The sequence below is a fragment of the Geotrypetes seraphini genome, chromosome 1 (assembly GCF_902459505.1).
Source record: "Geotrypetes seraphini chromosome 1, aGeoSer1.1, whole genome shotgun sequence".
Lineage (NCBI taxonomy): Eukaryota > Metazoa > Chordata > Amphibia > Gymnophiona > Dermophiidae > Geotrypetes > Geotrypetes seraphini.
Window position 1 is genome coordinate 312,356,795 of NC_047084.1, and position 27,207 is coordinate 312,384,001.

The 27,207-nt window shown below is 41.2% G+C and overlaps 1 protein-coding gene across 8 annotated transcripts in view; it reads right to left on the reverse strand.

The window, feature by feature from the left end:
* Nucleotides 1-27,207, reverse strand: part of SEC24B (SEC24 homolog B, COPII coat complex component) — a 237,619-nt gene that overhangs the window by 140,364 nt on the left and 70,048 nt on the right. For 4 of the 8 annotated variants that reach the window (XM_033956219.1, XM_033956182.1, XM_033956246.1 and 1 more), the window contains 3 exons: nucleotides 13,382-13,557; nucleotides 9,420-9,595; nucleotides 513-615 (listed from right to left, as the gene is read on the reverse strand). In XM_033956219.1, the coding sequence (XP_033812110.1) occupies nucleotides 513-615; nucleotides 9,420-9,595; nucleotides 13,382-13,557 (455 nt within the window). The remainder of the gene's footprint in view (nucleotides 1-512; nucleotides 616-9,419; nucleotides 9,596-13,381; nucleotides 13,558-27,207) is intronic. The other 4 variants (XM_033956191.1, XM_033956226.1, XM_033956237.1 and 1 more) reach the window with 2 other exon arrangements.

Sequence of the window (27,207 nt, forward strand, 5' to 3'; positions counted from 1 at the left end):
AGGCAGTGCACGAGAACGAAAGACAGTGGGCGGAGGAGAGACAGACAGAAAGAAATACAGACAGACAAAGGGGGTCAGGGAGAGAGACAGACAGAAAGAAAGACAGACAGTGGGAGGGAGGGAGAGATATAGAAAGATAGACAGCAGGAGGGAGAGAGAGACAGAAAGAAAGGAAGAAAGAGACAAGGGCAGGGAGAGACACAGAAAGAAAGACAGACAGACATATATTCTAGCACTCGTTAATGTAACGGGCTTAAACACTAGATAATAATATAATAAAAAAAACTTACTACACATTCTAAATCCTTATTAAGCTATCCTAGTGTTTTTTTTCTAAGGTCTTTTCCTCTTGAACAGTTTTGAAGTTCCAGCAGTTTTATAAATACTTATTCTGTAAAGGGTAACAGAATCACGAAGCACCTCAGAGCATCCATGAATCAGAAACAAAATTATGTTTTCCACCTGTTAGATTAGTATGGAGAATTAAAAAAAAAAAAAAAAAGTATCTTTACCGTCAGGTCTCTAAAGGGATGTAGCAAAAGTCCTAAAGGAAGTTTTGCCTTATTCAGCAAAGACTGAGTCTGTGGAACATTTGTGAGAGTGCATCGAAATAAGCTGCAGGAAAGAAAAAAAAGCCATAACCATGTATTTTGTCATTCACATACAATTCTTCATTGTCTACAGCTTCAAATTCACTGTATGTTTCTACATTAGAAATAATTCACTTCAACATAAAACAGGAAAGGGTCATGATTCATTTGCTATGGCTCTTTCCTAATTTGTTAGGAAGCCACAACCTTTAAAGCAAAACCTTTTTAAGCAAGAGAAAAAAAAAACAAAGCAGAAATGTTTCTAACACAAAAAGTAAAAGTATATGTGCAATTTTCATGATAGTACCTGCAATACATTTCCTAATTTTTAAATTGTCTATGATCTGGCCTAACATGTCCAAGAAAGTTTCCTTTCTGCTATCCACGGGTCCAGCATCTATCTTGCTGCTGTTCGCTCATGCTGCCCCCCTCCATCTCTCTGCTCTTTTTCCCCACCAGTGGTCCTACAGTGATGGCATGTGATCAGAGGCAGTGAAATAGATCTTCTGTGGCCAGTCCTGCCAAAGCCTTTCCTTTGTCACTCCCTGCCTCTTCTGATATATCTTCCTGTGGGCGGACATGACAGAGGAAAGGCCCAGGCAGAACCAGCTGCAGGCTGTCTTGTTTTACTGCAGAGGAAGCAGAAAGATGCTAGATCTGCATGGGGAGTGAGTAGCTGCAGAGATCAGTGCTGGGCCTGCATGGTGGCATAAGTTGAGGGCCTGCTATTTTGGAGGGGAGACCGAGCCTTGCCATTTGGCTATGCCACTGCTACAAATACTTTGTTTAGTAATGGGTGTACTAGCTAGTATACTACTAATTATTGTATCTTAAATATTGAAAAAGTCCTACTAACATGTTTTCTCTTTCACACTGAATGAAAAACAGCATTTTCTAATTAAAAATGAACGCTTACCAATTCTCAAACACTCAGGTATCTAATTACTGTAATGTGAAAAACCCCTCCCCTTACCTCCTGATTTACCCTGTCACACTGAATGGTTTCTGATCTTTAAACAAAATGTAATGTTAAACAGAACCTGAATAAACACAATTCTTGTATTTATTTAAGGAACAAAGCTATCCAACATGTAAAATGAATTAATTACTGGTTTGTTGCTTCAACATTGCCTTGATAATGAATGTGACTGTCAGCCAGACTGGATGGACTACACAGGTCTTTCTTTATATGCCATCATTTACTATGCTTTAACACCCATATAACCCTTGTAGAAAAAGTAAAAGTATCTGATTACATCATCTTTAGCAGCAATAATTGCAAATAGGGGAAATCAGAAGAGAAAAAACTTTTTCCGCATCGCTATTCCTCCTCTTTTACGAACGCAAAGTGCAGGTTTTAGCACCGGCGGTAACTGCTCCGACACTCATATGAGCGTCGGAGCAGTTACCACCGCTGCCAGTGCTAAAACCCGCATGATGTATTTGTAAAAGAGGGGGTATATTCGTCCAATTTTTTTTTTCTTAAAATTATTTTCAGAAACTTAATGTTGCTTTTATGATTATGAATTAGGTTTCAGGACACTTGCCCTGATGTCTCCAGTGTCTCTGGAGATGATGAAGCAGCATCTTGCACATAGATAGTGGATAAAGCACAACTGGGCCAATAAGGAAATCAGTATGCACTGAGGGAGAGAGACAGAGAAGAGGAGCAGAGAGCCAGAGTTAGCAAGTCTGAGGAGAGAAGAGGATGCAAAAGGAAAAAGCAGGACCTAGCTTGGTGGTTTTATGGCAGTTCTGCTCATTTTGTTTACCAGCTCAGATCTTCTGTTCCACAGGCTGGCCAGAGCTGAAAATGCTGAGGAGGCAGCATTCACAGTCTGCAGTAGTGCTGCCCGATTCACGATTCGAATCGGTCCATTGATTCACTTCGGGTGAATTGATTCGAATCAGTTCAAAACAAACAATCGGTTCAAAAAAAAATTGGCTTCCCGATTCGCCTGACCCTCCCCCCTCACCCCCTAAAACAGGAGCGGCAGTGCTGCTCTTGCTGGCCGGCAGCTGTCGCACCTGCTTTAGAGGGCGAGGGGGGAGGGTCAGTCGGGAAGTGCTGCTATTGGCTTCCCCCTCCCCCCGGCGTTCGGCTTCCACCCCCCCCTGGCCTCACCGCACTGTTTACCTTCCAGGAACAGCTTGCAAACAAGATCGCGGTGCTAGCGATCTTTGTACTTCTTCGGAGCTGTTTCCTCTGACGCGGTCCCGCCCCTCCTCTGACATCAGAGAAGGGGCGGGACCGTGACAGAGGGAACAGCTCCAAAGAAGTACAAAGATTGCTAGCACCGTGTTCTTGTTTGCAGGCTGTTCCTGGAAGGTAAACAGTGCGGGGAGGCCATGGGGGAAGCCGGACCCCAGTGGGAGGCCAGGGGAAACACGCAGGCCTTCCGGGGGAGGGGGGAGTGAGCAGTCCTTCGGGGTGGGACAGGCAGGCAGGTCTTCAGTGGGGACAGGCAGGCAGTCCTTCAAAGGGGGGACAGGCAGGCCTTCAGGGGTGGGATAGGCCTTCAAGGGGGGGACAAGCCTCCAAAGGGGGGACAGGTCTTCAAGGGGGGACAGGCCTTTAAGGGGGACAGGCAGGCCTTCAGGGGTGGGATAGGCCTTCAAGGGGGAAACAGGCCTTCAGGGATGGTGGCACAGGCCTTTAGGGGTAGGGTGCAGGCCTTCAGGGGGGGACAGACCTTCAAGGGGGACAGACCTTCAGGGGAGGGGGGCCCTGGTATAGAAGTACACGGAGGGAGGGAATGGGGGTTCAAAGAGATGTGCATATGCCGGACTTTGGGGAGGAAGAAATGGGTCTGAAAATAGAGGAGAGGGAGAGAGATAATGGACAATGGGATTTAGGGAGGGAAAGAACAGAAAGGGAGAGAAGTTGGATGCAAGGGATGGTGTGGAGGGGGGATAGAGATACTGGATAGGAGGGTAGTTGGGAAAAGAAAGGGAGAGATGGTGGATCCTGGGGTGATGGGGAAGGAAGGAGAGATGCTGGATGAAAGGGTAGTTAAGAAAAGGTGGATCTGTGGAGGCGAAAAAAAGGAAAGATGCCAGACCTCCTGGGGAGGGAAGAGAAACGGAAGGGGAGGACAGAGATGGAAGATAGATGGTTAGCAGGGAGAAAGATGAAAGAAGGAGACCCTGGCAAGCAAGTTATCAGAAGACAACCAGAGCCTGAGACCAACAAAATTTGAATAATGACCAGACAACAAAAGGTAGAAAAACTAATTTCATTTTCTGTTTTGTGATTACAATATGTCAGATTTGAAATGTGTATCCTGCTAGAGCTGGTCTTAGACCGCAAACGTGAGCTAGGATTTAACAGAGAGAAGAAAAACCTTTTTTGTTTGTTTATTTTGTTTACACCACAGCACCAGTGTGATTAGGAGAAGGCAAAGGGGGTGAAGAGGCTGTAAAATAAACCCACCAGGATGTTTGAAAAAAAACAAAAAACAAAACAAAACATCCAATTGGGTAGGAAAATCGAATCGAATCAAAAAAACAATTCAATAGGCTGAATCGAATCAAAATGTTTTTTTCCTGAATCGGGCAGCACTAGTCTGCAGGGAATGAGGGAGTCACAGTCCATGTGCAATAGTGAAACCTACTGTTCAGCATTACAGGCTATGTTTGCAGGATGCCAGAATGAACTATAGTATGCAAGTTCTCCAACTGAAGACTGTTATTGCAACTACTGGATTAAAATAATAGGATATCCTTAGATGCAGAGAAGGCCTTTGATCAAGTTGAATGGTCCTTCATGTATCAGGCTATGGAATGGTTTGGTTTAGGTTCTGGATTTATACGAATGATTCAAACCTTGTATAGCTTCCCTTCAGCTAGATTATATATTAATAATACTTTTTCAGAGCGGTTTTGCTTGGAAAGGGGAATTAGACAGGGATGTCCGTTATCTCCTTTGCTGTTTGATATTGTTTAGGAACCTTTTTTGTTGGCTATTAAACAAGTGGGGGAGATTTGTTGTATTCCTTATGCAGGTCGGGAATATAAAGTTTCTGCATATGCAGATGATGTTTTGCTTCATTTGAGGAATCCTGAAACTAGCATCCAAAGTTTATTGGATCTGATTAATAGATTTGGAAAATTCTCCGATTACAAAATAAACTGGAATAAATCAGAGGTTCTTCCATTAAATGTACATTGTGCAAAAGGTCTATTTGATGAGTTTCCTTATATCTGGAAGGATGAGGGTATTAAATATTTAGGTATATGGATTAAAAATACATTGGAAGAAACGATGAAAATAAATGAAAAATCTTTATTATTAAAGGTCACGGAAATGTATGAGCAATGGAACCTTTTACACTTGTCTTGGTAGGGGAGAGTTCAAATGGTCAAAATGATGATTTTGCCTGTGGTTTGTTACCAAATGGGTATGTTGCCAGTTTATTTTCAAGGGTCCTTTTACAAAAAGCTAAACGGTATTCTGACAAAATTTATTTGGCTTGAGAAAAAACCAAGAATTGCTGTAGTATCTCTACAAAAATCAATTGTGGAGGGTGGGGTAAATTTTCCCAATTTTTATAGGTATCATCAAGCTTATATAATGCGTCAAGGTATGTATTGGATCCTCCCTGAGCTCTTGGAACATCAGCCAGATTGGTTATATCTTGAATGGAAAATCATGTCCCCGATGCGACTTTCTCATATATTAAATATCAGAATACCTAATTATGCTAAAGACAATGTGATTTTATTGGACACATGGAAAACAATTAAATTTATTGATAAATTAACAGATGTTCCCATAATGAAATCTATTTTGCAGTCCTTATGGTTAAACTCCAAGATTCAAATAGGCGGTGCTGGGATCGCTTCGAAGAATTGGATGCAGGCAGGTATTCAGACATTAGATGATGTTATGTCTAATGGAAATCTGCTTGGTTTTTCACAATTGCAACAGTCATTTGGAATTTTAAAATCTTAACAATTGAAGCTGGCTATTCAGTGTGGGTTTCCTGAATGGAACAAGCAAAAAACAAAAGGAATTGACCCCACTTCCGGCTCACCACACAATTGTTTCCCACGTATTCACCTTTATAGGATGCCCAGGGACCCATGAAGAAGACTTTTTGTTGAAACGCGGACCGGGTTGGGTCCTGTATCCCTATCTGACTAGGTCCTTTAAGGCTTTTATGTGAATGATTTATTTTTATGTGGATGAAATTATTTTATGTGGATGATTTCAGTGTACCTTTGGAACTTTCAAATAAAGTCCATTTAGGAACATCGTCACTCCACAGAGTTTTTTTGGTTTTCCCTGAATGGAAACATTTAAAAACTTATTTTAGCCTGCAAATCCTTTGCTACCAAACTGATCTAGTAGGACATCAGGCTGCCCAGTGGTACAAATTGATTTCTGGATTTTTGAATAAAAAGCCAAAAAATAGTCTTAGAGATATCTGGAGCATCAAGATAAAACAGTATATTTCTGTGTCTCGTTGGCCATGAATTTGGAATTGGAGATTGAAATGTACAACATCAGCATCTATGAGACAAACATGGTTATTTTTGTTACATAGGATTTTCTGGACCCCAGTTCGATTAAATAAAATAAGTAGTTCTAAGTCTAATAGATGCTGGCATTGTCATATTGATATAGGGACTTTGGATCATCTGCTAAATTTTTGTCCGTTTATATTTATATTTTGGAAGTCAGTCTGGGGACAAATAAATCTAATTTTGGATTCAGATATTCCACTATCATATGAGGCTATAATTTGTGGAACAATTTTACATGTAAAACGAGTCGTTATTAAATTTGCGAATGACACCAAACTATACAGCAGGGTTGAAAACACGGAGGACTGCAAAAATCTCCAAAAAGATCTGACAGCGCTGGAAGAGTGGGCCAAAAAATGGCAAATGAGCTTCAACATAGGGAAATGAAAGGTCATGCATGTAGGGAAAAAGAACCCAATGTTCACTTACAAAATGGGGGGATCACCGCTAGGGGTGAGTAACCTTGAAAGAGTGATGGTAGACACATCATTGAAGGCATCGGCGCAGTGCGCCACAGCCTCAAGGAAGGCAAACAAAATGTTGGGCATCATTAAGAAGGGTATCACGACCAGGACGAAGGAAGTCATCCTGCCACTGTATCGTGCAATGGTGCGCCCGCACCTGGAGTACTGTGTCCAGTACTGGTCGCCGTACCTCAAGAAGGACATGGCGGTACTTGAGAGAGTCCAGAGAAGAGCAACTAAGCTAATAAAAGGAATGGAGGACCTCTCATATACTGACAGACTGGAAAAGCTGGGGCTTTTCTCCCTGGAAAAGCGGAGACTTAAAGGAGACATGATAGAAACCTTCAAGATCATGAAGGGCATAGAAAGAGTAGACAGGGACAGATTTTTCAAATTATGGGGAACCACAAGTACAAGGGGGCACTCAGAGAAATTGAAAGGGGGAAGGTTTAGAACAAACGCTAGGAAGTTCTTTTTCATCCAGAGGGTGGTGGATACATGGAACGCGCTACCGGAGGATGTGATAAGCAGGAGCATGCTACAGGACTTCAAAGAAGGTTTAGATAGGTACCTGGAAGACAAAGGGATTGAGGGGTACAGATAGGAGTAGAGGTAGGTTATAGGGATAGGATTAGAGAATTAGAGGCAGTTACAAAATCAGTCAGGGACACTGTTCAGGCAATTAGGCCTGATGGGCCGCCGCGGGAGCGGACCGCTGGGCAAGATGGACCTCTGGTCTACCTCAGCGGAGGCAACTTCTTATGTTCTTATGTTCTAAAGGAAAACATAAAAGGGAGAAACTGAGGAGGATGTTCTTGATACATGGTGGTGTGTTTATATGAGACACCTTTAAGTGCTAAATCTCTTATTTTATACATAAATGAACATCATTTTTCAGGTACCGGCATGAACAGGAATGCCACATCATTCTTACGTACTTATCTCCCTTTCTGGGCCCTGACCCTGCTTTTCACTTATCACCAGGCCCAGATACACTAAAGCCAGTAAACAGCGATGATCACATTTGCCAACCCGATGCAGAAAACGACTTAACACCTGGTTTTCTGCACAATTGCTTATACCCTGATCCGACCATGCAAATAGCCTAATTCATATTAAAAAGTCATGTAAAGTAGTAGAGTAAATGATGTTCTAACATGGCTTCCCGATGCACTAAAAAAAGGTGATCACTCTTAGCTATCCAAAAAAGCGACTGGTCAAGACCAATTAGTTGTGATGGTGACTCCAGCTGTGTAGGGTAGAGTGTAGGGTAGAGGGAGCAGTGTAGGGTAAAGTAGCTGATGCCAGACAGATTTCTATCGCCTCCATCCCATATGCAGCAAAAAGGATCAAGAGAAATTATAAGAATTTAATAACACATTCAAATTATCTGAGTAAAGGTCTCACCTATCTTGTGTGTGTGTGGGGGGGGGGGGGAGGGGATATCTTTTACTGAAACTTATCAAGTAAAATGAATAACTGGTTTGTTGTCTTGAGAATGAATGTGACTGTTGGGCAGACTGAATGGACCAAACAGGTTTTTATCTGCCGTCATTTACTATGTTACTATCATTAAATTCCCATTGATGAATGGAGACTAGAGTTTTATAGCAAGATATAATAGCAATTCTGAACTGTCTGCATAAAGCAGGTCTTCGCTTCCTATTTCCTTCAACAATAAAGTTAAGTCTAGGAGGCAACTTGAAAGCTTCTGTTTAAAAAAATGTATTAGCTCTAACCTGTACTTCTGCCAGCAGCAGACCTCTTACAATTCATTGGGAGGAATCTGGCAAACCGCACAATCAACTCTGCAAAAACATTTCAAGTGAAGTCTTTTTCTTCACCTTAGGCAAATAAAAAAAAATTGCTGATTTTTATGGTCTCAAGGAAACATTTACTAATGCAAATCCATGTGTCCATAAATGGATAAAAAAAAAATCTCTTTATATAACTATGTTACTTTCTACCGGACTTTCTGAGGCAGAGCCCACTGGAAGAATGTCCCTTGTTTTTGAGCTTATCATCCCTGCTAGATATCACAGGCTCAGCTGTACTTCTTTCTAGTTGCTTCCCAGCGGTCAACTGCACCTATTTCATAGTACTACATACAGTATCTTTATTTCATGAACAATGTTTTTCTGTGTAACTGAGAAAACCAAAAAAACTCTGTGGAGTGACGATGTTCCTAAATGGACTTTATTTGAAAGTATCAAAGTTCCAAAGGTACACTAAAATCATCCACATAAAATAATTCCATCCACATAAAAGTAAATCATCCACATAAGAGCCTTAAAGGACCTAGTCCGCTAGGGTACAGGATCCAACATGGTCCGCGTTTTGACAAAAAGTCTTCTTTCTCTGGATTTTCTTCTTTGTGGATATTTTGGGGTCAATTCCTTTTGTTTTTTTCTGTGTAACTGACAATCAGTACTACAATCTCAAAAACATTTAGAAAAAGTTTGCAAGTCATTAAGACATTCAATAATATGAGGCAGGACAGAGACAGGATCTCTCAAGATGTTGACAAAAGAGAACAACTTTTCCTTAATGAACATAAATGTTAGCCTTTTTTCAAAGAGAAAAGTATTTGAGATGCTTATCTCCCTAACTCCTTTTCTGTTTAGTGCCCTACCTACATCAATTGGTACCTGGACACTTCAAGGGAGGTAGCATCTGATTTTTTAGGGGGATGCACATATGTATGGTGGAAAATACAATCCTTTAGTGGTTCTTAGTGGATCTCCTAGTTATAATTTTAATTTAAATGATACAATTATGTGCTTCGCATCTATTGAGCTCTAATTAAAAGTTCAAATAAAAGAGGCTGGGTACATACTCTGGACTGCAGTTTAATTTCTTAAGTTCCGAGTTCAAGTTGGGCACAGGAGTCGGAACTGGAGTATTAGGCAGAATGTTCCGATCCTGAGAAAGGTTTACAGGTCTTGAGCATTCTGGCTGCTGTAAACTTAATCCTCCCAGAGAAGATGATAGTTGGTTTATAGCAGGATATTGCTACAAAGAAAAAAAACAAAACCCAATGAAAACGGAAAAAGCATTTACATTACCGTAAAAATCAGTATCTCAAGTTTTATCTTACTATCCCGCATTTTGGTAAAGACATTCTTAGCGGCTTACAACCTAAAAACAAGGAGTAAAGTGTCGTACTGTCACTGGACATGAGAGTGAGGGTGGGGGTAGAGCTACAATTCCTAATAGGATAGTGGGAGAAGGAAAAATATAAGGACAGCTGTGTAACTCTCCAAAATCTAACCCAAAAAAAGAACTGAGAAAATAGTAGGAAGGGAATGAAATTATGAATATACATCTCTAAAAAGGAATGCCTTCAACTCTTATTTTTGAACTGTCTGCAATCTTAATGGTAGAGGTAGGGAGGTCCAGAGTTTGGGATCATATATTGAAAAAAAAAAAAAAAATCTGATTGTCTGGTATGTTCATGGACAATATCTTGATAGTATGGGACAATCAATTGGTTTTGGTTCGAAGACCTAAGTGCTCAAGCAAAGAAGTGAACTGGGAAGGCACTAAGGGCTAGATTCACTAAGCAAACCAAGCATGTACCGATCGGTTTACGACCCCTTTGCAACCCGATTTGCCTCCGACACGATTCACTAACCTCTGTGCTGATCCGATTCTGATCCGTGCATGCAAATAAGGGGAAATGGCTTTCAAAGTAGGAAGGATGCGATTCACTAACAAAATTCAGATACACCGACTGGGCTGGCCGATCCAAAAACAAGCGACTGATGAGGACCAGTCACTTGTGCAAAAACCCTGCTCTCAGCCCTGATTCTCCAGCCTTTTTGCCGCCCTGCTCAACCCCAACTCTCCTGCTCTGCCTCCCTTCCCTGCAGGGTTAAAACCACAGGCTCGTGAGTAAAAGTAAAGTAAAAAACTAAAAAAGCACAGACAGCAAACGCATGCGCAGACCATCTACAGGCAAAGAAGATGGTCTGCGCATGTGTCGGGATCGCTCCGTAGCGATCCGCGCGGTCGGTGGAGGGCTTTCCTCCGATCGCCCCCATTTGAATATGGTCTCATCGTGAATTGGTGGGCCTGCCACGGATCGGTCATGATCAGGCAAGTAAGTGAATTGGGTCCAAAAACTACTGCTGACTATTCACCAATAGAAGGAAAAGTATACAGTATAGCGTTAAGGGGGGAAAAAAAGACTGGAATGAAACCTCAGCAATGACCATAAAATGTAAATAAGCCTTCAAGGTTGAACTGCTGACAGGAAAACATGAACTGCCTGTATCGAAATATAGTTATTATAAAGGGGTCAACTACAGCTCATCATTCCTGCCAACAAATTACTTGATAAATGTGTTCAACATAGAAAAAAAACCCTTTTCAAGGAGACACTAAACAAATTAAGGAAGGAACAACTTCTATATGCATCAAGATGCAAATGAATTGCAAATGGCAGCCCATTTTTACTAACCCCCCTTTTACAAACACGCGCTAGCGTTTATAGCACTAGCTATGGCGGTAACAGTTCCACCAGGTCTCAGAGATGCCTATTATATCTATCTTTTCATTTAGTATAATATATTCTAACTCTCCCATCTTGTTTCTTAGGCTTCAAGCTTTTGCATACAGACACTCCAAACAATGTCTGTCATTCCTATTTATAACTTGCTCAGCAGTTGACATGGATAATTTGCAATCTTTAGAATCAGCCTGGTGCTATGTAAGACTCTGGGCGCCAATACCCATAGCAGACAAACACAAAAACATGATGAGAGATAGAAACCAAGTCTGCCAATACATACCATTTACTATCCTCTCCTGTCCTTAAGAGATGCTATGTGCTTGACTCCAGGCTTTCTCCAAGTCAGATATAGTCTGTCTCCCCTACTTCAACCAGGATGCTATTTGACACATCTACTTCCCTTTCCTTAAATTACCATACTCTTAAGTCTATCACCATTCAACTTCATCCTATGCCCTCTCACCATTCAACTTCATCCTATGCCCTCTCACTCCAGAGCTTCCTTTCATTTAAAAGGTTTGCCTCCTCTGTATTTATGTCATGGAGGCATTTAGACAACTCTATTATATCTCCCCTCTCCCATATTTCTTCCAGAGTATACATACCTAGACCTTTAGGTCTGTCTCCATATACTTTATGGAAAAGATCACAAATTGACTCCATCCTATGTACATCTTTTTGAAGGTGCAGTATTCAGAATTGTACATTGTTCTCTATATGAGATTTTAGAGACTTATACAGAGACACTACCTCCTCCTGTTTCCAGATGGTCATTCCTCTCCCTATGCACACAAGCATCCTGTCACTTTTTCTAGCTGTTTGGCCACCATAAAATCATCATATATAATCACACCCATTTGGTCATTTTGTCTGCTGAAGTGGTCACAGAATAGTGAAGTATTCCCCCTGATGAAGCATCACTGCAAAACAGGGAAGTCCTGTAAGGACTTGGAATTATAACTCTCTTTATGTTTGTGGAACGCCAGCTGCATTTTTTTGAACACTGAATGATATTTGCCATTGGAAGAGGCAAAGAGGGGGAGAGTGTGGCACAGTGGTTAAAGCCACAGCCTCAGGACCCCGAGGTTGTGGGTTCATACCCATGATGCTTCTTGTGACCCTGGGCAAGTCACCTAATTCCCCCATTGCCCCAGGTACATTAGACAGATTATGAGCCCACCAGGACAGAAAAGGAAAAATGCATAACTACCTAAATAAATTCATGTAAACCGTTCTAGCTCTCTTGGGAGAAGGGTATAGAAATTGAATGAATAAATAAATACATTTCCCTCATATATGATAAGAGTACATTTTGAACTTTTCTTGTGGTTTATATGAATGATTTAAGCTATTTTTGTTTAAAAAATATTTTTATATAAAAGTTTTTGCATGATTTTTACTTTGACCTGAAGCGAAGTTTTTTTTCTAGACCAATGAAGGTATTTGATGTACTCATTGATGGATTTGGGAGTTGAATGTTTTTCTGAAATCTTTTTTTTTCTCTCCATTCTTTGTTAGTAGCTAATCCTTCATATATTTGTTTTGTGTGATGTGGAGCAGTTACTTTTGTCTGAGCATCAAATTTTACTCTGTCCTACTCTGGGGTTTTTTTAAAGTTGCTATTTCCCCATTTCCTAATCCTTGAAAATAAAATATTCACAACTCCAACGCCTTAACATCTACCTAGCCTTGATTCTTCATGCCTTTCCTTGAAATCTAGGGGCTCCTTTTACGAAGTTATAGCGCGCACTACCCATAAATCTACCACCTGTTCAAAAGGAGGCAGTAGCGGCTAGCGCGCACTATTCCACGCGTTGAGGCCCTAGCGCACCTTTGTAAAAGGAGCCCTAGATTTGTCAATTTATGGGGAATATTATCCTCCCCTTTTTTTATTTGTCTCAGCAGTTTGCAATTTTTACTGCAGTTAAATGTGCTTTCAAGCTCTATAATAATTGCTTTATCAAAGAGCAATCCCATATTTTGCGGTATCACAGTATTTTATTGTTTGAGGCAACTGTATTTGATAGCAGCATTCGGGGTCTATAAAAATTACAGTAAAAGCAATGCCCTATCATTATTTTAAACAATTCTTTTCATGTGCTTATTTGCTGTCATGTTGATATCCAAAAGCGTATACTGGGAGAAATACCTCTCAGAGTAAGATCTCAATGGCAGAACATTACAGTCAGTCTTCTGCACTTCCAATATTAAAAGGCTTTATAAACACATTTCTGTAAAAAAGTTAAGGATCATCACATTACCTGATCAGGAAGCACTCATCTTACCTGCGTATATGGCTGACATCCAGTGTGAAAGGCTGGGTTATCTGAATGTGTACCAGATACTGGCGGGGCTGCAGTCTGATAGCCTGGCATAAGTGATGGGTATCCAAAACCAAAAGGCTTAGCCGCATGGGATACTGAAGATGTAGGAGCTGAATTAACATGTGAAGAAATAATGTCTAACACAAAAAAAAGAAAAGAAAACTACTAATCCCTTAACATCAAGGATTACTTATGTAAACAAAGCAATTGAACATTTCTTACTGCAACCAACAAGAGAAAATAGTGTTACATTTTTTTAAAATCTTGAGTTATGGTAAGTGCTCCTCAGCCTCCATTTTCTGCTGGTACAAACTCTTACCTCTATAGGGTTGCTAGCAGCCCCCTCTCCTTTTGTTTCTCTTTCTCCCTGCCTTTTGCGGCACTGAACTCCATCACTGCAGTGAAAGTAGACTGCTTTTACTCAGCCACAGTTTCTCTCTCTGTAACATTGGGAAACAAGAAGTTCTGCCTCTCCTGAACTTCATGATTTCCGATGTGAGAGAGAGGTTTGGTCGGGTGAAAGCAGTTTGCTTTCACTGCAGGAATCTTCAGAGCAGGGAGAAGAAGCAGCAAAGGAAAGGGGGCACCAGTAAAGATGTAGACTGGGGAGGCAGCTGCGGGCTAAAAAAGGAAGAGGGAGAGAGAAAAAGAGAGAGATTGGTGTGGGAGAAGGGGGGGGGGTGATCTCCGGAGACTAAACTCCTGAGAAGGAGAGGGAAGACAGGAAGAGAACAGATTCCTGGAGAGGGAAGGCAAAGGGGGGAGAGAAGGGAGCTGGTGCCCATGGAGAGAAGGGAGACTGGAGGAGAAAGTGATCATGTAGAGAAGGGAGGAGATGGTGTCCATGGAGCAGAGGGGAAGGGAAAAAAAGATAATTATAAAAATAAAATCACCAGATTTTATTTTTATTAGGTTGCACATGCTTATATATACAGTTTATTTTCTAATATTTCCACCCCAGAGCTTCAGTTAGAAGGTCTATGAAACAATACCATCATAATTTATTTCAAGTCTTTATATACAAGTAAAAAAATTTAATTGATGTACAGCTCTAATGAAAACACTTTATTTTGTCATCAGACATTCAAATAAATACCACTAACTGAAATATATATACTGTACTGGTATATCAATACAATCTCACTTCTATACATGACCTATAAAGACCACATTATGAGGAGTGGCCTAGTGGTAGGGCTGCTGCCTCAGCACCCTGAGGTTGTGGCCTTGGGCAAGTTGCTTAATTCTCCATTGCCCCAGTACCTGTACAATACACCACAAAAAGGTGGTACACAAGTCCCTTTCCCTTTCCTTTAGCTGGTGACAACAAATAATTCCATTTTCTGTAGACCCAATATTAAAACGCATACTGTTTGAAGATGGCTTTCTATGTATCCACTTTGTTACCAACTTTCAGATATACTAAGCAATGTTCTTCACAGGACCTTCTGAATAGGTACGCCACCTGTCTAATTTTACTGACTACCTTGCTAAACATAAAAAATTATATTATATTATTTATTTAAAGTTTCCTATACTGCTCTGACGAACAGGTTAGAGTGGTTTTAAATAAAAATTTCAACAAAAGTAAAAGACTGCCATTAAATAAACAGGACAGTAACAACAGACCATTAAAAAAATATTTTTAAAAAATTCTAACAGATTTCATTATTCAGGTCCCACACCCAGTCTCACACTACATAGTACCCTTCCTCCTACTGGCTACTCCTTCCTACCACCCAGCTGGCAAAAATATCTGGGGAGAACAGTGCTGAGAATCAAGGTGAGTGTAAGAGCTGCATTTGATTCCAATTTTATATGCCAGATGAAAGCACAAACTTAAATTAAAAAAAGAAATTGTCATGCACCAAAAGGTATTTTTCTTTCCTTCCCATTAAATAAAATCAATATATGGAAGTATTAACCAATAAAATGCTTCTGTTGCTTGTACGTATATGTAGGGTTTCCTGGTATTAGAAATGGCCTTGGGCCAAACTGGTAACAAGGTTCCCAGAGATTCCATGCAAAATTTCTTCTTCACCAAGAATTTGTTGAGAGCACAGAGGTCCAGAATTACTGAGGCCCAGAAATACTTTGAGAAGAACCTTCAGTCCATCTCCTGCAGAGGTACTTGTTCTATGGCACTGAGCTACAGGAGAGCCGAGACCTCTTGGTGAAGGAGGGTCTTCTGATGAGAGTTGAAACAGGACTCTCTCTGAGGATGGTTTGGGGGTCTTTTCTGCAAAAAAGGGCATAGCCCTAACTCATCACCTGAAGGACCCAGTGATCTGTTGTTATCAAGGACCATCGATGATTGAATGTGATTAAGTTGTGATGTAAACTGCTTTGATCCTTTTTGGCTTTTTTAGGTGGTATAGAAAGAGTTTAATAAACAAACATGAGTCGACCCCCCTATGAGAAGAGTCTGTGGTGAAGGTTGGGAAGTTCTGACTGCTCCTTCCTACCTTGTTATATCACTGAAATACCTGATGTATCTCTGACATATTTCCGGTTATACCCAACCTCTCTCGGCTCACTAATGTAATTGAAATTCGTTACCAATGTACTTGACAAAATTTTCTGTAACATCGCTGTATATGTACAGTCTCTTCCTCTGTAAACCGCTCTGAACTGCTTGTGGTACTGCGGTATACAAAAACAAAGTTATTACTATTATTAACAGGAAGTCAGAAAGACTGCTGTTGTTTTGACTGAGGCTACTGACTTTTTTTGCCTTTGATGGCTGGGTCACTTCTGATTTGAAGAACAAGTAGATATGGAAGACTGGCTATACTTTCAATTTGTAAAGTAAATAGAATGTCTGGAGGTTGTAGAATATCTCCCCCCCCAAAAAAAAAAAAAAGAATCTCTGGAGCTTGAGACTGGGTTGATTTGGAAGAAGACAAGGTAGTTATGTAATACTTCTTTTCAGGTTGTATATTGATCTTTTGAGATGCTTCTTTGATTCTGTCTCCAAAAAGATCATTTCCTATACAGGATATGCTGGAGAGATGGTCTTGTACATTGGCATCAAGGTCAAATTCTTAGCCATGCTTGTCTACGCAAAGCAATTGAGACTGTCAAGGTACAAGAGATTATTTCAAAGGCATCGAATGTGAAACATACCATGAACTTTCTGGTCTCTACAAGATCACTGGTCAGTTGTTGGCAATCACGGAGATGGTCAGATGGAATGCATTGATGAAAAGATGACATTTTCTGGATGAGTGATTATAAATAAAATGTTATGTAAAAATTGTAGTTGAGAATTGTTAGCCAGCATGGAGCCTTGAAAGATTCTTCTTCCAAATTTATCCACTGTTCTATCCTCTGCCTTTTGGAGTGGTTATGTAAGTTCTGGAAATGTTAGCTCGCTTTAAGGCAAATTCAACCACTAATGACTGGTGTTGTAATTGTGGTTTGTCAAAGCCTGAGCAGGATTAGATTCTGTACACTATATATAATTTTTTTGGAGCCACTTGGAGCTTCCCAGTTTTTGTATAAGGTTTCCTTCATAAGTTTGTGGAGAAGAACTTTTATTCAGTCCCTAGGCCACTCTTTGTAGTCAAAAGTATCCATGAGCTCTGCTTGAGGCTCTGACTCAGATTCCATATTAATTGGCAGCGTCTATCCCATTTGTCTTATAAACTTTGTGAAAGAAAGACTTTTGGGAAGCAACCTTCATTGAAGATGGATCAGAAGAAATCCTGTAGGACTCATCTACAGACAAATCAGAGTTGTCAGTAGAAGAATGTTGCGATAGTGAAGGAGAATTCCTGTTGGACCCCTTCCTGAAGTCCCTCGGGATGATCATAGGACTTAAAAAACAAAACAGGTCAAGCGTCATTTTAGCTTAATTTCATCTTTACAAGAACGCTGGAATAGAAGCTGTTTTCTTATGTGGCAATTCCACACAGCGCAGATGTTACAGCACAGCACAGATCATTATTACGCCTCACACACCAATGCTTGCTGTATGGAAAAAAAATTATAATACTGGTGCTTAGCTGGAAGACAGAAACAGGGCTGCAGGTGTAAAGCAGTCAGCAGTGATTCCTGTATTTCCTATATTCTCTGACCAGATGTGAAACAATGGATAGCAGGCCAGGCATGAGGCCTATGCACTGTATGCACAGAATGCAAAGCTTGAACAAGTGACAAGGTTGTCTTTCTGACAATTGCCCAGTACTGATGAAATAAGCCTCTTTGGGACATCAGATAACACTTGAACTATAGTTGCCTTGGTTCATGGAACATTGAGAGCAGAAGTTGGCCTGCATGTATGCACAAACCACAACACCTAGAGGATAGAGTAGGGGCCATTCTCGGAATTGGGCTTAGGACATGCATAGATAACTTCTGGAAAAAGTCACAAGCAAAAGGGTGTCGAGGGCAAATAATTTTAGGTGGTTTTTGGACATACGTAAGTTGGAAATTGCTTTAAGGACATACACAGATGTTAATGGCTTTTACGTCAATTAGGAATATAGCCAATTACATGCATCTGTAACCATTGAATTAATTTTGCTAATATGCTAACAAATCAGACTAACAACTGATCACTTGTGATAATGCTAATAACCAATTAGAAACTTTCTAATAGATTGTAATGCATGGCTAATAATATATCATTTCATGTAGGATAAGAAAATGACACAGATAGGGTATTTTTCCGCATACCTGCAGGGTGTGGAACTTTATCTTCTCTGTGACATCTTGAATGCAATCCATTTATTAATCTGCTTTCTTTTCCATGTGGTGCCTTTTTACTTTATAATAAATCAATCTGTACTTTTATGCAACCACATTCCAGGTATGTGGCCTGAGTTAGTTCATGGGAAGGGTTTAAGCAGCCTGCCCTTTCCTTGATGTCAACCCTTGAAGATGTAGATCATTGATGACAGCGTCAAGAGGAACTTCAAGAAGTGTGTCAAGATAATGAACTGTGTTCTCTAGAGGAAGACAGATGCCTCCTCAACTTAGACGCTCAATGTTGTGGTGTCCGAGATTGATGCCTCGATGAAGTTTGAGGGTGGTGCTCATACTGGGCTGAGGCTGGGTGTGTAGATGCAGGTATTTGCACAGAGTATGACTGCAACATCCCAGCTAGATCGTTCTGCAACAGCTCTCCAAGCTGATCATGCAGAGATGGTGCTGGTACCAATACTGGCAAGGGTACAGAAGGCACCAATATTGGCAAGGGTACAGAAGGTGCAGTCTGCATTGTGTTTGAGGCATAGGGGACCTCGATGTCGAGGCACACCTCAAAGAAGACACCAACTGCAGTGATGGTGATCTAGCATTACTGCCTCAACATTCAGAATGCGTCGATGGTGAAGATGCTTGAGACACTGCCAGTGCCTGTTTAGATGTATTTCAATGTTTAGGACCCAGGCATTAATTATGTATGTCTATACCTGAGATGGTCCTATTGCAATACAGAGTGCTTCATTTGAAGCCGCTAGGAGCCTTCGACATCGAAGGAAAAACCGCTTAGGCTAGGTCAAAGGACTCTATTGTCTGGGGCGGTCAAGTAGATAGTGTACTGAAAACAAGTCGATGCTCCTGGCCTGAAAACAGGTTGGAGAGAGCCTGAAGGCCTGAAAAAGAAACTCGTTCAAAAATTAAAAAAATTTAAACTGAAAGAAAAATGAATAAAATACAAAATAATGACTAAGACTAAGGAAAAAATAAATCATGAAGGCACAAAAATACAATAGTTTGACGGACTTAGAGAGACTCTGAAGAACAGCTTCTCAGATCTGCAGAAAACTGATGGTCCCACGAGCCAACGCCAAGTCGAAGGCACCAGAACCTATGCAGTATGAGCAGTCTTAAAGATTTAAAGTGACAGTACACTTTTAGTTATCCTAGCCGGGTTCTGTGAACGACGTCACCCACATGTGAGAATATGCTACCTGCTTGTCCTGAGATAGCATTAATCAATCTCCAATTTTGATGTTAATTGAAATATTATGGAATTTTTAAATCTACTTTGACCTTTCTAAATCCAATTCTGATTTAACCCTCTCCCCCTCAACGTTTTCTGAAATAAATGCATTATCCTTTCAATCAACAAAACAAAATTCAAGTCATTTAACATTTACAAACCATCTGCATAAAACAAATCTGTTGTCTGTAGGTCAGCATGCTTCAGTAGTCTAATGGCTACCACAAATATGGGGGACACTATAGACAATAATGTCTAGTACTTCTTTTCAGGTTGATCACTAGGGATACTGCTGAATTCATCATTACTTATCATTGGTTCTTTATATAAACTGTTTTAATCCAATGAAATACAAGTTTAAATCCAAACTTTTGAACAATCTGAAATAGCAATTTTTATTCTATTTTGTCAAAGATCTTTTCAGTATGTAATGTAAAAAGAACACATCCCTTGTTTAATTATAATCTCTCGATTCAAATGTGTTAGTCTCCAAATGTGATCCACAGAGAATCTCCAAGCAATTTTGCCCATTTACAATCACACTCTGGTCTTTCTGATAATAGGCATATTTTACACAAAAGTATGAATGCCTATTGTTGAGGGTCAATCTGTCTGAACTTATTTATTTATTTGGATTTAATAACTGCCTTTATGAAGAGATTCACCCAAGGCGGTGTACAGCAAGTACAATTTAACAAAAAACTTACAATTTTGTTAACAGCATAACTGTAGTACAAAGACCAAATATAAACAAATACAATGAGTGAAATAAATGCAAAATCAGCAAATTGAAACTTAACAGGACTACCATGAAACAGTTAAAAAAATAAACTTAATAGCACTGAAATTCAAATAAGAAATATAATATAATGTCAACATAATACTTATGAAACAACTAATAAGAACACATCAGAGCATTCAAATAACAGATACATTATAACGCTAATGCTTTTCTACAATACAACTTATCCTATAGCCAAGAGGCCAAATGCGGTACTACCATGTTTCCCCGAAAATAAGACAGTGTCTTATATAATTTGGGGCCCAAAAAAACACACTAAGTCTTATTTTCGGATAGGGCTTTTTTTGGATTTAATAACTGGAATTGCAAGACTAAAAGATGATATGTATCGATATGTGGAGAGTGACGAGGAAAAAGCAAACATGTTAAACAAATACTTCTGTTCTGGGTTCACAGAGGAAGATCCTGGAAAAGGACTGAGATTGTCTGACAAAGATATACACGAGAATGGAGTAGATACCGTGTTGTTTATGAACAACCTTGAAAAATTGAAGGTGGACAAAGCGATGGGACCGGATGGGATCCATCCCAGGATATTGAGGGAGCTCAGAGAGGTTCTGGCGGGTCCTATTAAAGATTTCTTCAACAATTCCTTGGAGACGGGAGTAGTTCCTGGGGACTGGAGAAGAGCGGATGTGGTCCCTATTCACAAAAGTGGTTGCAGAGATGAAGCGGGAAATTACAGGCCAGTAAGCTTCACTTCGGTTATTGGAAAAATAATGGAAGTGTTGCTGAAAGAAAGGATTGTGAAATTCCTAGAATTAAATGGGCTACAGGATCCATGCCAGATGAATCTGAGTGAATTCTTTGATTGGGTGACTGGAGAATTGGATCAAGGGCATATGCTAGACGTAATTTACTTAGATTTCAGCAAAGCCTTTCACACGGTTCCTCTTAGAAGGCTCTTGAACAAACTTGACGGGCTGAAGTTAGGACCCAAAGTGATGAATTGGATTAGAAACTGGTTGACGGACAGACGCCAGAGGGTGGTGGTTAATAGAATTCGCTCGGAGGAGGGAAAGGTGAGTAGTGGAATCCCTCAGGGATTGGTGCTGGGGTCAATCCTGTTCAATATGTTTGTGAGCGACATTGTCGAAGGGTTAGAAGGAAAAGTTTGCCTTTTTGTGGACGATACCAAGATTTTTAACAGAGTAGACACCGAGGAGGGAGTGGAAAACATGAAAAAGGATCTGCAAAAGTTAGAAGAATGGTCTAATATCTGGCAACTAAAATTCAGTGCAAAGAAGTGCAGAGTAATGCATTTGGGGATTAGAAATCAGAAGGAGCCGTATGTGCTGGGAGGTGAGAGGCTGATATGAATGGATGGGGAGAGGGAACTTGGGGTAATAGTGTCTGAAAATCTAAAGGTGAAGAAACAGTGTGACAAGGTTGTGGCTGTTGCCAGAAGGATGCTAGGCTGTATAGAGAGAGGAATGACCAGTAGAAAAAAAGAAGGTGTTGATGCCCCTGTACAGGTCGATGGTGAGGCCCCACTTGGAGTATTGTGTTCAATGCTGGAAACCGTATCTGGCGAAGGACATAATAAGACTTGAAGCGGTCCAGAGGAAGGCGATGAAAATGGTAGGTTTGTGCCAGAAGAAGTATGAGAAGAGACTGGAAGCGATGAATATGTATATCCTAGAGGAAAGAAGGGCAGCGGAGATATGATTCAGACGTTCAAATACTTCAAAGCTTTTAACATAGAACATAATCTATACAAGAGAAAGGAAAATGGTAAAACCAGAGGGTATAATATGAGGTTGAATGGTGGTAGATTCAAGAGTAATGTTAGGAAATTCTTCTTTACAGAGAGGGTGGAATGTGCTCCTGAGGGAGGTGGTGGAGAAGAAAACGGTGACAGAGTTCAAACAAGCGTGGGATGAACACAGAGGATCTATAATCAGAAAATAATGGGTATACATTGAAGGAACTAAGGCCAGTACTGGGTAGGCTTGCACGGCCTGTGTCCCGTATATGGACACTCAGTTGAGGGCAGGCTGGGGAGGGTTTCAATGGCTGGGATGGTCAAAATGGGCTGGAGTGAGCTTTGATGGAGACTCCAGTAGATGGAACCTAAGCACACTACTGGGCAGGGCTCTGGGTTTCTGGCCAAGTAATATCTAAGAAAAAAGGACCATTTAAACTAAATTAATTTATGGAGCTTGTATGGTTGGGCAGACTGTATGGACCACTTGTGTCTTTATCTGTCATCATTTACTGTGTTGCTATGTTTTTTCATATATATGATTATCTCTCACTTTCTCTCCTTTACCCCAATTCTTCCTCTTTCCTTTCTCTCCCCCACATGTGCAACATCTTGCCTCCCCTCTCACCCATCTCCTTGTGCCTTCCCTCTGCATCTTTCTATCCCTCCATCCCTCCCATCCCCCTGTGCAGCAGAACCCTTGCCCAGCTTCTATCCTTCCATCCTTCCTTCCCTCCCTCCCCATCCTTTGTGCAGAACCCTTTGCCCAGCTTCCATCCTTCCTTCCCTCCCTCCCATCCCTTGTGCAGCAGAACTCTTGAGTATCCGCCGCTGCCCCCGCCGCACTGCCAAACCGCTGAACCTCCATCCTTCCCTCCCATCTGAGCCCCACTGACCGTGACCATAAATACCTTCCGGCAGAGCAGCGTTGGGCCAGCAGCACTCTAAACAGGCTATTTCACGGTCTTCTCGCCAGGGCCTTCTGTATACCGTGTTACTGATGACATCATCAGTGATGCAGCAGAGGGAATTCCCCAGCGAGAAGGCTGCAAAGCAGCCTGTTTAGAGTGCTGCTGGCCCGATGCTGCTCTGCTGGAAGGTATTTATGGTCATGGTTGGTGAGGATCATTTGGGAGGGAAGGATGGAGGGTCAGTGGGGGTTTGGCTGAAGGGGCGGGGCGGGGGAAGCGCAGCTGCCGACGACTAGGGCTTATTTTCGGGGGTAGGGCTTTTATTAAGACCTACCTGAAAATCATGGTAGCGCTTATTTTTGGGGTAGGTCTTATTTTCAAGGAAACATGGTAGATGGTGACAAGATGGGTAGTACAGAGTTCATTGGGATAAACAGATGGGAGGCTAAACTCAAAGCAATTTGGTTAAACAGTCGGACAACATTTAAGGAACTGATTTAGCTACCATGTGTGTAGCAAACTTGTCCTGGTGCAAAATGAATATAGACAATCACCCTATATATTAAAGGCTTGGGTGAAGAGTCAGGCTTTCACCTGTTTCCTGAAGTAGAAGTAGTCTGGAGTTAGACATAGCCCCTATGGGAGTAAATTCCAGAGCATGGGGACTACTCCTGAGAAGTATCGGTGGTGGGTATCACATTGTATAATTTCTTTTGGTGAGGGTACAGATAGTGATGCTCCTTGACCCATTTTGTCTGAGGACCTTGAAAAATCAAAAGTAAAGTAACTGTAAAGTACTGGTAGCCTATTAGTTTTTGTAGGAAGGGTGCAGGAAGGGGTCCATGCTGCAGCATTCTGAATTAGTTGCAGCTGATGCAAACTTTTTTTTTTAGCTAGACCTGTGATGTTATCATGGCATGGACCACTGTGGTCAGACTTGTCTTTTCAATATATGAAGCTGCTTGAGTAAACAAACACACATGGACTAAGCCAGAGTGCTAGGAAAAATTGTATACAATGAGGTAGCAGGAAGACCAAGCCCACCATGCAATTGATAAAAACCTATTTGTTTGGTAAATTTATTCGATGATTTTACATTATATTACATAGTACTGCATCATATTGTATTTCACTGTATTGTATTCCACTGAATTCTACTGTATTTTGTGTCTTCGCTGATATGTGTCAATTCTCTTGCTGTGAACCGCCCAGAACTTCTTGTTGGGTGGTATATAAGAAATAAAATTATTATTATTATTATTATTATATAAGAAAATAAATTATTATTATTCCTGAACCATAAGAGTAAGGAAGAGGAAATACCCATACAAAGCACAGGGTACTCACATGTCTTTGATCTTAGTCAGCTGCGATTAGCCTTCTTCCGACCCAGTTTAAATACATGCCGAAACTGAGTATTCGAGCACCAAGTTAAATGTCTCTCACTCCCAAAGTGCCCTCATGCCAAGTAGAATGGGCCCCTTGTCAAAATAACACGAAGTGCAGGAAAATAAAAATTCAACTCGGGACAAAAAACCTCCATCGAGTTCAACTGCCGTGCTAATGATAAGGCTGCAGCAATACCGCTGACAGGTCTATGTGCGATAACACGGAGACTGCGGCATCCGTTTACAGGAGTCAGCTGTAAGAAATAAAGTCCCTGAACTCCGTGGTGCTCCTGCCAGTGTAGGAGACCCAAGCGCGCGCCTGTTTTGCGTGGAAATGAGCCGGCTCCATCAACGGTGTTATAAAAAACCTACCCAGAGCCAAGCGAAGCAATATTTCCCAACGGGCACGGCATAAATTTAGTAAAGTGAACTTCAGGGAGAACTGCATGAACGCTTCGTCGTTCCCCTCAATGTATGTGAACAAATTTGTTAAACCATCGCTACTGCCCTACAAAGTCTAGCTTTTTAGAAAATAACATATAACACAAAACCCGCAGTTCAACACAACCAGAAGACAGAACCCGCAGCACACAATTATAAAACAGAACCTGCAGCTCCAACCTAAAAATAGATACTCACAAACTCTTTGTTAGTGCCAGTAAATGCCGGTTACTCAACAGCAGCACGGCAGACCTGTAATTTAGTAACTGTGGTCTCCCCCTTTTTTTTATTTACAATTAAGGGAAAGAAGAAAAACAGAGACACAGCCAGACCCTCTATCACTGGAGGGAGGGTGAGGCAGGGACCGGGGGGGGGAGGGGGCGGCCCAGGTGTAACCCCCTAAAGCCGGCACCATTCAGCTGGACACCCCTATCACACTGAAGAGAAATTTCAACAGGAGAAATAGAATTGTCGTCTCACTGAAGAGAAACCTCAACAGGAGAAATATAATTGCCCATATATAGCCAGAATTCAGGAGCTAGTTGAATAGCGACCGCCCGCCTGCTGGAGATAGAGCATTCTGAAGATACAGAAGGACTGCCAGTTTATAGGACCATCTCTAAATCAGTTTCTCTATCTCCACCTGCTGGTAGATGTGTGCTATCCCACTAGTCTCTGGATTCTGGCAACATTGCTGCTGTTGCTAAGGAAAGAGATGTTTAAATACCTACGTGGCGTAAATGCTCTTGAGTCGAATCTTTCATTTGAAAGGAAGCTCTGGAATGAGAGGGCATAGGATGAAGTTAAGAGGTGATAGGCTCCAGAGTAATTTAAGGAAATACTTCTTTTTACAGAAAGGATGGTAGATTCGTGGAACAGTCTCCCGGAAGAGGTGGTACAGACTTTGTCTGAATTCAAGAAGGCGTGAGATAGGCACGTGGGATCTCTTAGATACAGGAAGAGATAATGGTTACTGTGGATGGCCAGACTGGATGGGCCATTTGGCCTTTATCTGCCATCATGTTTGCATGATCTAACAAGCCATGGGGGGGGAGAGGACAGGCCCCACCACACAAACCTTTGGGCATTTTACTATCTCCCATTTCATTATATCAGCATGACCTGCCATCAAAATGGCTCATTTGCAATTGGCTTCCAATTGTGCCAATCAGAGGGGTTAGTCTGCAGATTAGCTGGAGTGGGTCTGGATAGATGGTGCATTAACCTTCTCCTGCTGTGGCTGGAAAAGAAGGGAACAGACAGGAGTCTCATGGTGGAAATGCAGTGCAAAGAGATAGAAGGCTTTCATAGTGAAGTTCAGCATAGTTGAAATGGATTTGCTTCAGGGGCGAACATGGTACCTTATGATGAAGAAAGAAAAGAGGTAGGGACAAAGAGGAAATTGGAGAAGGGTGAAACAATATGGGATAAGGTCATATGAGCTGGGGGGAAAGCGTGCAGCACTCCATGTGCTCCTCTATCTTAGGGACACACTTTTGTGCAGTAGATGTCACACACAACTCTCCACCCATCTCACACCCCTTACAAACTAAGCCCCATTTTACTGTGTCATACCCTAGACACTTCTCAGCTCTGATACTGCTCCAAACATCTGCCATGCCATACTTGCTGTCCCAATAAATCACACACACAAAACATTCACTAACCCTCCCCGCCCCCACTACCGCTCCATCCCTGACATCCAGTCCTGAAACACACAACCACCCTCAAGCCTCCAGAGACATACTGTACACTAGTGCTGCCCAATTCATGATTCGAATCAATTCACTTTGGGTGAATCGATTCAAATTGTTTTACTTAAAAAAATAAAAATAAAAAATTGGCCTCCCGATTTGGTGGCTGACTCTCCCCTCCTCGCCCTCTAAAGTGCAAAGGATGCACAATATAATAATATAATTCGATGGTGATTGCAGAAATAGTGAGGCTCGAGGCGCAGCTGAAACAAACTCCCAGGGACATGTAAAGCCGACAGAATTCATCTCTGACTTCCACCTTGCAGACAGCAGAGCTGGCCACCATCCAAGAACCCAAGTTTCCAGGGGCATGACAGTGAGAGTGGCAGAGTGTCGACGAGGCACATATGTACCACAAACACAAACCTCCTAAGCTGAGGGATCTTCACGATCATCGTGGTGAGAGCCACATTGCCCACGATCGCCAGCACATCCAGGAGCAGCATGAGTTCAAGTTCAAGTTCAAGTTTATTTGGATTTGATTAATCGCTTTATCTTAATTCAAAGCGATGTACAAAGTAAAATTACAAATTAAAAATAATACAGATTAAGAATGTGGACAAAACAGACAAAACTTATTTAACAATACTAGAAACAGTTATGGTAAGGGAGGGAAAGAAGTTACATTTTCATAAAAAGATGGGTAAGACATTTAGGGAAAGTACATAAGGCAGGGAGGAGAACAAAATCTTGAAGTTATTTTATAGTGAAATTATTGTTGACTTATAAAGGCATCAATAAATAAAAAAGATTTCAGATTACTTTTAAATTTTTCTAGGTTAGATTCTTGTCTTAAATAGAAAGGTAATGAATTCCAGGTTTGGGGTGCGGTAACA